This window comes from Parus major, chromosome 5 (assembly GCF_001522545.3).
Source record: "Parus major isolate Abel chromosome 5, Parus_major1.1, whole genome shotgun sequence".
Classification (NCBI taxonomy): domain Eukaryota; kingdom Metazoa; phylum Chordata; class Aves; order Passeriformes; family Paridae; genus Parus; species Parus major.
The window spans coordinates 30,958,096-30,973,037 of record NC_031774.1 but is presented as its reverse complement, the minus strand read 5'-3'; the positions used below and the strand labels follow the sequence as shown (position 1 = coordinate 30,973,037).

Here is a 14,942-nt window from a genome sequence, read left to right as displayed (position 1 = left end):
GCCAGTCATTTGCTACCTCAGACAAGAAAGGGCGATGAGTTCTAAACTCTTCTACAGTGACAGTACTTGTTTTGGTGTCTTTCTTCTACCAACACTCTCATTTTCATTAAACTTGTAGGACTACATTAGCTATGTCTACAACTGCAAGTACTGTAGACTTTAGAAATGGATTTGTAGACAGCAACAGTTCACACTATACATGTTTTAGGGAGTTTTAACTATCTCTGATCTGATCCTGGGGAATTTAGAGACTGCTATACATTGGAGACTGATGGTATGATCCTAAAGAGTATCTTCTTATTTTATTTGATTCTGAAGAATGTTTGTGCACTCTGAGACTGCTCTGCATTGCTCTGCAATGCAACACAGCAAAGGGGACAACTAGTACATGGGATTCAAAAGTGCACTGCTGACTCAAGCTAAAGATACTATTGTATATATACCCAAATATTTGGGTCATTATGTTCTCTTAGATTTGGTATAAATTGGCCAGAAGATTTCAAAAGCTGCATAAGTACAGCGAACAACTGAGAGAGATAGAGATGCTCTAGCAGAACAGCATGGCATGGAAAATGAAAAGAAAACACATCTCTGGAGATCCTTAAGAATATTACCCAGTTTTTATAATAAATCTTCTATCCAATCCCTAGGCTGCTGACACTTCTGCCAGCAAATTATTCAAACCTTTAGTAATAGCAGTTTTTTCCATCTCATTCTGATACCTTTCACACAATACTGGCAGGCACGAAGTTATTCCTTCTTTTCCTTATTCCTCTGTATCCCAAGAGACATCTGTAAGCCCTTGTGCTTTTAAAGTGCAAGATGCTCAAAGGCTCTTTTGAAATTAATAATAATCAATGCCAGCAGCATCTCAACACCCTACCCAGTATTTGCATGTGATGGACGGAAAACAATAGCAAAAAAGGAGACATCAACTTGAGTTGTTCCAGCAGTTGTTTTAAATGGTGAATATTTTCCTTTTCTTAATGTGAAAAAGAAATAAACAATATCCTTAAACAATATCTTTTTAAATCCAGAACATAAGCAGACTCTCAATTACCCCAGTGTTCTGAAAAATCTGTATTTCTCTACAGTTGTATTGGCAAACTGAAACAATTTCTACCAGTAATGGAATTTACAACTGACTAGCCCCTTTCTTTGAAAAATGCCATCCAGTAATTCTCTTTCTGATTCTTATGTGGTAACATTGGTTTGGATGTACTTCTTATATTGTTAATGAAGCAAAATGTAAATATTAAAAAATACTGACTGCATGTTTGAAGCACAAAAGAGTTATACGTAAGCTCTCTATTTAATTCCTGATGGTGGACAACTTCCTTTAGGAAAAGCAGGGAACTGCAGGAGAGGAATATGGAAATTCATAACCTAAATTCAATTCTAGTTTTTAGGTGAAACTTTTACATATATTGGAATATACTGGAAGAATGAGTCTTCTGGTAGTTTAGGAGACTATTCTGCACTGTCAGAAATTATCTGAGGGCTATGATAAAGTATCCATGCAAGTACAATGCAAGTACTACATTAAGCATAGGAAATACCTACCTTGTTGAATATCTTTCATCTCCAAGTGCAGGCTCGATATTAAAATTCCTACAGTTTGAGACCGTTTTCCATCCAGCAGTTTGATAATCTGCAAAGACAATGCAAAATGATCTGAGATCAAGAGAACACTGTACAAAGGATTCACTAACTTTTATAATAGAAAAAAGATTTTGAACTTAATTCAATATTTCTCCGAACATCAAACCCTTTCATTAACTACATGTAGTAGTAAGACCTTCATCTTATCTTTCTGCTCTTCACCTTAACAAATGAATTTTAAGTCTGAATTCTCCTCAGGTCTGCTAAAGAACATTACCTCTTACTTGTAGGATGCTATTACACAGGAAAAGAAAAAGGCACATCAGATATTTATTCTGGAATATGGTTCCCCCCCTTTTTTCTTTAAATGATATTTAAGAACTATTAAAGACACTGACTACATTAAAAGTTCCTTAGTGTGTGTGCTAGTTTACATTTCAGTGTCAACAGCCTTGTGTCTATTTTTCAGCAAAGAATCAATTCCTGACCAAGAAGAATTGAAGAATTTTTTTTAATGCCCTCTCAACACTACTTACACTGGACACTACTCAAAGTATTTCTTTTTCTCATGTCTGAATGTGCTTATTCCACACTGTTGACACTCCACAGGGATTTCAGGAATTTTTTTCACATTTGGATACAGATATTTGATATAATATACTGACATTCAGACTGTAATACTTTCTGATGTCAGTTTAGGGGGAGAAGAAGAGAGAGAAGGAAGGGAAAGCTTAATGTTATTTTGGCTGATTGAAGTTAGATATGAAGAAGGGGATCAGTGTAGTTCAGATGTTAGAAATGTAAAAACAAATTTCCCACTGTGTCTGGGCTACTGGTATTTGTGATTTTGATTTATTTCATAAGGAAGCATGAGCACATCACAAAATGCAATACAGACACAAGTTCTTCAAAAATACAAAATGTTCAGATCCAAGCAGATGGCTTACTTCATAGTGTTGATGTACAAAAAAATTATTAGTTAGTATTAAAAATAGTAACTTCTATGCAAAATTAAAACTGATAGCTATGTTTTCCCAAGATTTATACTCTTAGTATTTGAACAGTATTTAATTCCTCCAAAATTAATGTTAATATTTAAATTAAAAGTGGCACTTATATTTGAATATTTAATAATAGTAAAAATTTAAAGCAATTGTTATCCCTTATTCCTGGAATACTTTTATTGATGCTCACATTAGAGGCAGTTAACTGACAAAATTTGTACTAACTAATAGAAATGTTTCCTGTGTTTTATGTGATTTACAAATATTTAACTATGAAAATAGTTAGCTGCTCATCTATACAGGACTAAATTTTTTGATGAATAGAGAAAAAAGAGAAATGATACTGATATTGAGGCATCATTGTGATGTGAAGTGAAAATGCAAAGTTAGTTCTTACTTGGAGTACTAAGTTAGTTCTTACTTAGAATACTAATTGGAAGATACAAGCACAAGTTGAAACACATGCTCTCTTCAACAAAGATCTGACAGATATTTTAAGTGCCTCTTGTAGGAGTCAATATTAAACTTATGTTAAAGTAGATAGTGCATACTTTCTGCCAAAATTTGAAAAAAAATCTATCCTGAGAGTTTTTTCTGCCTATATGTACAGCACATATGATGGATATTAAAAAATTAATACTGTGGAAAGTGTTTTGTTCAAATGACAAATTCAGACTCTTTATCTCCTGAATACATAAGCAGACAAAATGATTTTGCTCTGAATTACCATAAATGAATGCTGTGGAAGCACCACATCCTGCTGACTGATTGCTCTGAGCAAATGTAAGTAACTGCTCAGTTTAGCATGGTCATTTCTGAAGCTTTACATGAATTTGCTGAACTCCGCAGCACATTAACTTCTTACAGGGATAATTACAGGTTTGAACAGCACACAATTTGTATAGCATTCACTGACCTCCTAGTTGACCTTGTTCAGGGCAAATTCAGAGGTTGTCATAAACCCCATTAGACATGCCTAGTTTGAGGCAAAACCCTTCCAGACTACAGCTGTTGTAGACAATATGACATTTGAAATCATTCTACTGAAGTCTTTGTAAGTGCTAATATATTCTCCATATATGATCAAACTAGCTCACATCACTAAGCAAGACCTCCTCCTTAAACGATTCATGAAAAAAACCCTTAAAGACAGTCCTATATAAAAGTTAAACCAGAGATTAATGATTTAAAACGGCAACTGACTGTATGTTCACATGCATTTTAGACAAATGTACACATGGTCACAATTACCAGGCATCAAACTAGATGCAGACTACCTGAAACAGCTTCAACCAAGTCACTGAAGGCTAATACTTTAGTATTTAGAGAGCAAAAATGGAGGACCATGACAACAGAGTATTTTAAATTGAGCATAAAACTGCTTCAAACCCATAGTTATAATGCAAAGTACTACAGAGGAATTTTGTCATAGATTTTTAGAATCAATGTGAAACTGAAAGACTTTGCAGTTAAAATATATAATCAGTAGTAAACCAGAGAATTAATTTTCAAATACAGTAATTTTGTCCCAAATGATGGTTTTTCTGGCAGTCACTAAGGGGAAATTACATACGTGTGTGAGTTCCAAATAGAAAGGAGATACAAAAAAATTCATCACTTTTTCAGTTCAGTAAAAACATAAGGCAAATAAAATGAAAGTTTTTAAAGACTGTGTTGAACTATTTAGTCTATGCTTTTAAAAGACAAATCACTGATCACCTCTCAGCATGTTGGGACTTGCTTGTAGCTGGCAGTGACAGGTAAGAAGCTTCAACCCAGCTGACGCCAGCTGATGGGGTTTGCCAGCTGCCTGTTGCTTCTCCAGACTATGAATGTATTGGTGTAATGAATGTAATGTCAGTAATCTTCTAGCTTACTGACAAAATTGTAACTGCTGATAATAATTCATTTACTTCACTCATCCATAGCATTTACTGCTTTTTGTGGTTTTTTTCCCCTGGTTTTTAATGTTAAGTTAGCTGACTTGCTGTACACAAGTGTCTCATCTACATCTTTCAAACCTTTTTACCAAAGCTTGAATACACTAATAAATTATTCTGTCATTCCTATTAAAAGGTGTTTCTCTAAGGTAGCCAGAAATGTATTTAATTAATTACTATACCACAGACTTTACTGTTTTGTCTAACTGCAATGTCTACATTCTGTCCAGAACACACACTGGTGCTGAAATCTGAAGAGATTCAGTTTACTTTAGTGATTAAAAGCTAAATCCTTCCTCCTGGTGGTGCATAGACTCCTTCCATAATATTTAAATTTACTGAGAAAAGCCATAAGCTAAAAAGCTGTCCTGCAGATTACAGCATTTCTCTCCATTCCCACTCACCAACTTTTCCAGCAAATCAACAGTCTCAACCCATAAGTAGGTTCCTGACACCCTGTTCAAACACAGGAAGAATATCCTGCACAAGAAGCCAAAGCCTCAAGCCATTCTGCATATACACTCCCCAAGAGTTGCCAATGCAATTTCAGAAGCTTAAGATTAGACACTATCTCTCATATTCCTACTCAAGGGAGAACCAAATTTGACTGTTTTCCTTAACATGGATGAACCATAGATTTATATTTTTTAAGTCTATTTACAATTTTATTAGCTTGAAAACACCACTACTTTTAACCTTTTTCTAAAGTATACACAAATAGCAATTTATCAGGTTCAAATAGGAGGCATGAAATGAGCTAGTATTTATCCCAGTGCCTATCATAACTGCAAAAATAAGACAAACCACAAAATAGATAGTCATCCTGTGGATAATTTCTATAGTCTACATGATTTCACAGCTTTGTGATAAACAAGGAATGCCGATTATTTTTCTCAGCGCAGCATAAAATATAAAAAGTGAGAGTGCCTCAGAAGAGCACGCACTAGCATTTTACTACTTCTGCTTCAGTTTGAACACTGTTTATTATCTTATGCAGACAGCTGAAGACAGTCATTGTGTTTCAACCCTGCAAAGCTTCCAACATTTTCTGCAATATCTGCCCTTCTTGCAGAAACACAAAATTTATTAATTGCAATTCCTCATTTAGCTAGATGGACAAAAAACTTGCTGACAGGCATATCCCTTTCAGTTAAAAAAATGCAATTCACTCAAAATATTGACACTCTTGGTAAATGAGAACACATGTTAATAATTATGTGAAGTCTGTTAGAGATAATAGACAACAGAAAAGCCATTATCTTTAATGTCCTCCTGCGTCTTTGAAATTATAATCATTGCACTAACGGGCCAAAAATGATTGATGGACTTTCATTTGGAGCATACACCTGACACAAATTACTTGACATTTACTCATTTTTTTTGGTAAGATGAAGACAGAGTGGCATCACAAATATCCAACTATCCTGTTTCTTGAAAAACTATAGAAAATACTTGAGTTATTGAGAATAAATTACTAACAAGTGCTCAAATATATTGGAAAAATGAATACAACTTCAAAATAAGCATTAAGTCTAGGAATAGAGCTACAAAATGCACATGGAAAAAATTGCAGCTAAGGACTCTTGCTTTTTAAATATCTCTTTTTTAAAATTACAGAGTATCATAGCTTAATACAGAACAAATAATGTCTTTTATTTATTTTATTCATAGTCAGATGCTAAGGGACTTTTGTTTTCTTCCAGTAATTTGAACTTTTCCTGCTGCAAATTCGACCATTTCAGAACTATAAAATAACTATTAAATAAATCCCACTTCTTCTATATATATTAATCTACCTAGAGTCTCTGGGAAAGTCAGCAATCATCTCTTCTCCATTTCATGGACATCAACTCCAAACATTTACTGCATTACATATACTTCATATCTATTACTTCATAATATGAATAAACATATAAATACATTTATTTATATTAATATAAAGTAATTACATTACTTCATTAGAATCCAAATAGAATTCTCATGTATCTAGTATTAATTCAAAAACATTTTTATGAGAAGAATTATATTTTTAATACTTAAACATGTTGCATAGCATTTTGCTGTAATATTGGGACATGCGTAATATATTCATCTAGCCAGTAAATTCTCTCAACCAGAAAAAACAAATTTTATTCTCAAGACATAATACCAAAATCTCAGAATACCAATCTTTATTATTATCTAAATAATACAGCAGAACTTTAAATAAAAGACTGCACACATGCAGAGAAGATAAATGCACAAGAGCAAGAGTTTCCTGAATTATTTCAGAGGTGTACAGTTGGAAAAAAATTTCAAGTTCTTCCAAAGGTGCTACATTTTCCAAAGAGCTGCGTGATCAAAGAAGCATGAGCACCCACAGTTTGCAGAGCTTCTAAACCCAGATAAGTATTACCATAACAAACTTCAAGTCTTCAAGTATATATATATATATATGTGTGTGTGTGTGTGTGTGTACTAGGAAAGTACACCTGACCTTTGTTTAACCTATATAATTTTTACATTGTATCACTATCAAGTAGTTATTATAAATAAGTTTATGATGTTGAAGTTACTATAAAATAAATTATATTTCTAAAAATAATTAATATCACCTTCTATGCAGTCCTTTAAGTATTACCATTGCTGCTTAGATTCTGAATTGCCCTTCCTTTCTCCCCCGACATACTTGCCAGAAGTCTCTAGAATTCAGTGTAACCCAATAAGCTATTTCTGTCTGGCACAAATGCAACAAATTTGGGAATCATGAAAGTGTTTCCATTCTTGAAAATGTATAGACAGCTGTTTCAATCCATAGGACAATGGACAGAAAGTGGACTTTGTGTCTTTTATTGACAGTCTCAAGATGTAGAAAAGGCACTAAAAATGTCATTCACAGCATTTCTGTACTTCAAGACCATTATCAATTATATGCATACCATTCTAAACAAACTTTCCTAAAGATCTCCAAATACAGAAACACAATTTCCCTAGCCAAAATTTTTCTGCATTCCTTTGGTATCCTTGCTCTTAGAAAGCTTTTCATAATTTTGCTTTGCAGCAGCTGCATGCACTTGATTACACTTATACTATGTGTCCCAATCAACCTTCTCCTTTCTAGACTAAACAATCATAATAATTTGATTCTTTCCTTAGAGACTACTTCACTTTTCATCATTCTCCCTCTTGACTCTTTAAAGTTAGCATATTTTTAATGAAGGGTTGTAGTGCCTAAATCTAGATGCAGCTCTTGACTGAGACATGGCTGAGAAGTCTGTCTTGCAAGCAATACTTCTTGATCTATCAGAGTTTTGCTTTTCATTTTTAGTAGTACCATCATTTGACAATTCATGGTTCTCCTGTGAGCTACTATAATGCCAAGACTCTTTCTGCTGAATTACCAGTCAGTTAGCCAGCTGTACCCCATCTTATTTTTTAGGCAGCTAAATATCCTTAATCATATTAACCTTGTGGTTAATTGCATCAGCTTTGTGATTATCTCTGTCTGTCAGACCAGATCTCAGATATATGAAAGCCTTCTGAAGGACCTATTTCTGTACAGTGGAAGCCTCTCGCAAATAGGTGGTGGCTGCAGAGTTAGTATTCTGCTATCCAAGAAATAAGTGAAAATACCAAGGTAACTACAACCAGCAAAAAAGTCCACAGAGTCCTCAGTGTACTCTCCTATTTTGACAGTGAGTGTGTAGTTATATGTATGCAGAGAAATATTATTGATTATATATTGAAATATTATTGATATACTATAAATATTCATTTTATAAAATATATATTATATTGTAATTACATATATGAGTTTTTTATATATATATATATATGAATACATACTCAAAAGTTTCCTGAGTGTAATTTCCCAAATGGTACTGGAAAACAGACCAGACATTCTATTTATCTTAGTCACAAAATCAACTGGGTTGGAAAAGATTTCTGACATCAAGTTCAGCCTGTGACTGAACACAACCATGTCAAACAGACCCTGGCACTGAGTGCCACAGCCAGTCTTTCTTTAAACACCTCTAGGGACAGTGACTCTGCCACCTCCATGGAGAGTCCATTCCAATGGCTAATCATGCTTTCTGTGAAGAAATTCTTCCTAACTCCCCACCTAAACTTCCCCTGGTGCAGCTTATGCAGGACATTTAGACATTTCTGGCTGAAAATGGTGTCTATCAGCTGCAAGTAAAAAAAAAAAAAAAAAAAAAGCACAGCATAGCAATAAATTTTTAATCTGTGTTGTCATACAGTGTCTACTACCTGGAAAAATGCATTAGAACAGAACAAACTGAAATTTCTACAGGCCTTCCACAGAAGCATTCATTTCACAGCCTAAGCATACAGATTATTCTAACTGGTTTCACAAAACTAATAATTCTGAGAATAAGCTGAGTACTACTGTTTTATTTGGGACTGCAAAGAGTTAAATGATAAACAATTAAACAATTACCCTCTAATTCAAAAGATAAAATCTTACATCCAACTGAAAAAGGAATTTGACTGTGAGGCACTGATTAACTCTCATTCAAGGAGTAAAGTACTGAATAATCATGCTTTAATAAGCAGACCTGCACCATCTATTGGTCTGTCATTTCCCCAAATACCAAAGAGACTGAACTTAGTTTATATAAGATGCTATGAAATAAGGCATGGTTTGTGCAGAGAAGAGGTTTAATGCAGCGAGTGGATCAGCCTTACTGGTATCTTTAAATAAAACAGCTTAACTCTTTCAAACACGCACTACAACTTAATCACTGTACCTATATCTTGCTCTGAAAGGTTTGTTTAGAGAACATGAAAAAGGAATTTATAAGTAAGTATATAATAACACAGCATCAGCTATATCTGTACTATATGATGAGCCTTACAAGATTTGTGATTTTTAATGTCTGTAGAAGCATCTTTAACCAGACTGTACAATCCCCTATAATGTGACACTGGTACCATTTTTAAGACCAGACAAGCATAAATTTATGTACCAAAGCAAAGAAAAAGATTCTTGCTAAAACACTAGTAGGTAGTTATAATTGTTAAAAAAAAGGCAAGGAACTTTGGGAGCCAAAAAAAAGCATGAGAATCCAGAAATGGAACCAGCCAAACAGACAGCTTTATACTGATCTACAGGAGATCTCTGTTGTTATCTACTAATAAACCTCCTCTAAGTAAATAAAATGCCTCTCTACTACTGTATCATTTGCAGCCCACCAAGATTGATCCACTGGAGCCAGCCTGCAGGTATCTGGGCTTTCAGAGAGATAAAGAAAAACACAGGACCATCTAAGAGGGTCAACTGTCTGTAAAAACATTCAGTTGCTACTATGAGTCATTTAAGTGAGCAAGGTGAAAAGACAGGATATATTAAAATGAAGTAGTTCTGTACTCAATTAAAATTTTCTTTGAATTCTGCAAGTGGATTTATTTTTCATTTTTAAATTAACCAAATGATGGAATATTTCACACTACTGACCACAAGTTTTGTAAATTCTCAAATTCCCTACAGTTCCCAAGGTTTGTAATGCCATGATCACAATCCCATTGGTTTTCCAAACTAAAGTCATGCCAATAGATAAAATTCTGAATTTATTTGTTAGGGAATTTTTTTGTATTTTCCCACAGTACTTTAAAGGAACTTTTTTCATTTCATTAATTTCAGTAAAATATCCATTGTCTTCAAATAATAAGTTTACCTTTAATAACAAAGCAGAATAATTAAAACATTGACAGAAATAAAAAAAGATGTCTTTATATGAAAACACACTGGTTGCTTACAAGAAATAATGCATGTTCTTATACCAATATGTTCTGTAAGTATTATCCAATTCAATTTTGGGTAAGCCAAGAGAGATCATTAAAAAATCACGCTGCTCAAACAAATAAGTTAGTTTACAAATCAGCAAGGAAAATGAAAAACATAATTTCATCTTTCAGTACACAGGCCTAATTCTGTACATGGTTTGCTGTCTTCCCCTTGGAGAAGTAGGTATACTCCCTTAATTACTGAGATTTTGAAATAAAAAGGCAACTATTTGTGCATATTAATTTCCCATTAAAGTTACAGTGATTAAATTCTTCAAAGTTCTTTAGAAATCTGCATTTCCTATTAAATAATTATTTCTGAAAAAAGTAAATTAGTGAAAAGTAACAATAAATATTACAAAGAAGGCATAAGATATGTGAACTAATGGAATTTATAGATACAGCTGCTGCTACATATCACATTCACTTCAAGCATTTGTCAAGTACAATATCTCAAAATATTTTTCACAGAGATGCTCATGCCCAACTTCAGACTAATATTTGAAGGACTGTACCTTCATTCAAATCATTTCTTTGGTGCATATTTAAAAATACCAACATGTCCCCATCCAGGCCCCAATTTTAATTATTTACCTTTTGCATCGCATGAATTTGAGTTCTATAAATTCTGCAGCCTTATTGATACTTCACATTAGCTGCTGCATTAAGACACAATACAGGGAATTTATGATCAAAGATGTTCTGAAAGATCTGAGAGAACCAACCTATATACATGTTTCACGTTCTGTGTGTTATAAAACTGAAGGTAGCAAACACAGCTGACATGCGAAGTGCCCTCTTGTGGTTCCAAGCAGGTAAATTCAAAAATATTTTAAAATGTTTCCGTAGTTTCTGATGTGTAATCACACTGCTTTAGGAGAACAGTATTGATTATTTTTCAGTCTAGAATTTTTCTGGCAGTAAATACTACTAATGGCATTTCTTTTTCCTGTCTGCACATCCCAACTGGGTAAGTGCCAGCTGTCTCTGTAATGGATCATGTCTGAAGCAGACAATATTTGTGCGATGGCAATAACACAGCTACTGCATGTAGCTTTGGCCATTAAAGACATGACTGTCCTGTCCCCTCCTGACACAACTTCTTAGCTATACTGGGGGAAAAAAAAATAGGTATTCCTTATTCAAAATGTTCCTTTAAATTTTAGTTTTCCAATTAAATTAATCTCAGTGGAAGACAGGTTTGCTGGAGTAATTAATGACTAATTTTAATTATAAATCAGCTCAAGGGCAAATAATGGCCTGAAATACTGACACTTTCAGGTATGAATTAGAACTTTAATTCTACTCTTATATACAGTACTTTTATCTATCACACTGGGAAGTGGAACTTCCATTATCAAAGGCAAAAAGTCTTTCAAAGTAAATAATAGCCCAGCATTCTCAAGCAAGAGAATAGAGATTGAAACAGCACTCCATAGTTTTCTTTCTTGCTCATTCACAAAAATCCAAAAATTAAAAGGGAGTTTTCTCAAAATGAAATAAACAGTAACACAACAAAATATAAACAAAGAAACAATAAATAAATACCTTTTTGGCCTTGGTTTTTTTTTCATATGTCTCTGATAATGGTTTTCTTTTTTCCTGAGTGGTGTCTTTGGAGAATAAATATTCAAACTCAGTAGTGTCAAGTATATCAGGTTCTTCCAGTGATTCCCATAACGTTGGCATAGCAGTTTTCCTGTAAAGGGCAAGGTAATAATAAAATTTCTAAACATTATGAGAAACTGTAATAGATCTAACCATAACAGATGAAAATCCATGATAGATTTAAACTCAAAGCAACACAAAGATCATTTCTTTCTGATACCTTGCTCTTGTGAGGAGTCGGAAAGCTTTTCTATTCATATTAGCTATTAGTTTCAGCTATTCAGTGCACGCCTGCCAGACTACTGGAATGCATCATTTGTACTGTACTGTTCTTTATGCAACAACGGCAGCTTGTGCAAATACATGTCAAGAGATTTCTGCCACTTCAACTAGGATTAGAAGTACTTCAATGTCAGCTTTTTTGAGAAACTCCCAGTAATCTATTTAGACCTATAAAAATAAATAATATAAACAAATAGCGAACAAACTTTATTCAGGCATACTTTAAGAGCATTTGGGGAAATTTGTATAGGACTTGATTTACTTCATGTTATCCTCAGATGTTGTATGCTCATTTATCCTAGCTGCAGTTCTGAGAAACTAGAGTAATTATGTGGATTATATTTTGGGAGACTAGCCAGTATTTTTCTCCATTCAACCAACTGCAAATTTTAAATGTGGATTATCTTTCCTTCTTTTTTTGCCTTCCAAGACCAGATTTAGTTTTGGATCAGTTGGGAGCTTGTTTACACAATTCTCTAGTTTTATCTGGATTAGAGGAAAATAATACGGAGTGCTACAAACATTGTGCATCAATTTTGAAAGGGCTCTGCTTCAAAATTTAAATGTTTCAGGAAAATGTGTAGGACAAAACTTCTGAGTGCTCTTGTCTCTTTATCAGTAGAAGGTGATACTTCTTCCAGCAGATGTCACTAAAAGACAGTGAAATTATTTGCAATTAAAAACAAGAGCTGAAAACTACTATAAAATACAAATGGATGATGTCACTAAACATAGATGTAATATGCAATGAAATGGACTACCTACCAATTCAAAAGGAACCAATTTGTTTTTTTCAAATTGTTTCAAAACAAATAAATTTTTTTTTTCAAAAGAAAAAAAAATATTTCTACTTAAAACTCAACTGTCTACTATCAAAAATGTTTAAGGGACTTTTCATTTTTTTCTATTAGCATCTGCTGATGCTAATAGAAAAAATAATAATTCCGTGTCACAGGACATGCTTAGAGCTCTACAACTTCATTCTTCCTGATAACAGTTGTCGTGTTAGCAATACTAAAGAATGAAGGATTCTTTCTAGTTCTGCAAGAAGTAGTCCTGGACAGTTTCTGATCTGAGCAGCATACCCTTGAAGAAATCTTCAGTTCTAATATACACCATGAATGCTGGTTCATCAGAATGCTATGAATTATACCTTACCTTGCAAAAGCTTGCTGAACCAGCACTATTTTAGAAAGAAAACTTTTATTTCGTTGATTCAACAGGAAGAATTACAGTAAAGTTTATTTATGGACCAACTATTTATTCACTATGAAACAATTATGCCAAATAAATACTGGGAAAGTAAAGCCAAAATGTTCAAACCTCCTGCGCCAAAATATTTCAATTCTGAAAAATTTTAATTTTCAGAAAAATTTAATTCTTTTTAATTCTAAAAAGCTAAGGATATACAACTGAGATTTCACTAGTTTCTTTGCTCCTGTCAAATATTTTACATAAAATACTAACACTTTACAATGTTTTATTATACCAGAATAGAGGTACTTTCTCATCAAAATAAATTCAGAGAATCAAAGTAAAATAAAACTCATATTTAAATCCACTTAACTGCAGATATTTACTTCAAAAATGTTTAAACAGAATATAGAAATCTGAAAATAAAATATTGTTATAATATTAAATAATTTAAATAAATACATAATTTATTAAAAAATCATTATTACAGGATAAATAAACTACAATAAATAATTTCTAAAACAAAGTATATTATAATATGTAATAGAATCAGACTTTATAATACCATATGTAATATACATATATATTACATATTCTACTACATGCACATACAGTGTGCACGTAATATACTGTGTGTATATATTGTATAGCAAATATAATATTACAATAAGTTATGACTAAGCCATATATAGTAATATAATTTAACTTATTAAAATGTTTAAATTTAGCATCTTGGTAACTGCTGCTAGCCTAACATCATTTTGAACACAGATAATAATGAACTGAACTCTAAGATCCAAACAATAATGTAATTTTATCACTTGCAATAATCCAGTACATGAATTAATGAACAACTCTTCATTAAAATAAAATAAAATAGACTGTGTCAGTTAAGAATCCTTTTTGATCCATCCCTTCTAATGAGCTCTATATTACGGCAATAAGCACAAGAAGGAAAGTCAGAATGGGTCAAATCCAAAAGAACAGCCGAATAGCTGTGGCAGTAAGGTATTAATGCAGGTTCAGAAAGTGGAATTGGGAGAACTGCTTTTCTCCTGTCAGCTAAATAATCTGGTACCATAAAAAAAGATTGTAGGAACATTTCAAAAAACCTGGCCAAAAATTATTTATTTATGCCTGTTCACCAAATGACCACTTACAAACTAATCAGTAAAACAGTAGATCTCATAGTAACTCTGGATTTGGTACAACAGAATAAACTACTACAATACTGTTACAGTACATAGAATGTACTGTATTTTTACAGTTACTGTACATAGAATGACCTGGGTTGAAAGAACCTTGAAGATCACCTCATTACAACTGCTTGCCATGGGCAGGGACAACCTCCACTAGACCAGGCTGCACAGGACCCCATGAAATCTGGCCTTGAACACTTCCAGGAAAGAGGCATCAGCAGCCCCTCTTGGAAACCTTTCAGTGCCTCACCACTCTCACAGTGAAGAATTTCTCCTTACACTCCATCTAAATCTACCTCCTCTATTGCACAGATCCTACTGATATT

The 14,942-nt window shown here is 33.3% G+C and overlaps 1 protein-coding gene across 6 annotated transcripts in view; it reads right to left on the bottom strand.

Annotated features, from left to right (window-relative positions):
• The window catches only part of FMN1 (formin 1), a 177,923-nt gene that overhangs the window by 73,335 nt on the left and 89,646 nt on the right, over nt 1-14,942 (bottom strand). For all 6 annotated transcript variants that reach the window (XM_033515062.1, XM_033515064.1, XM_033515063.1 and 3 more), the window contains 2 exons: nt 11,882-12,032; nt 1,564-1,651 (listed from right to left, as the gene is read on the bottom strand). In XM_033515062.1, the coding sequence (XP_033370953.1) occupies nt 1,564-1,651; nt 11,882-12,032 (239 nt within the window). The remainder of the gene's footprint in view (nt 1-1,563; nt 1,652-11,881; nt 12,033-14,942) is intronic.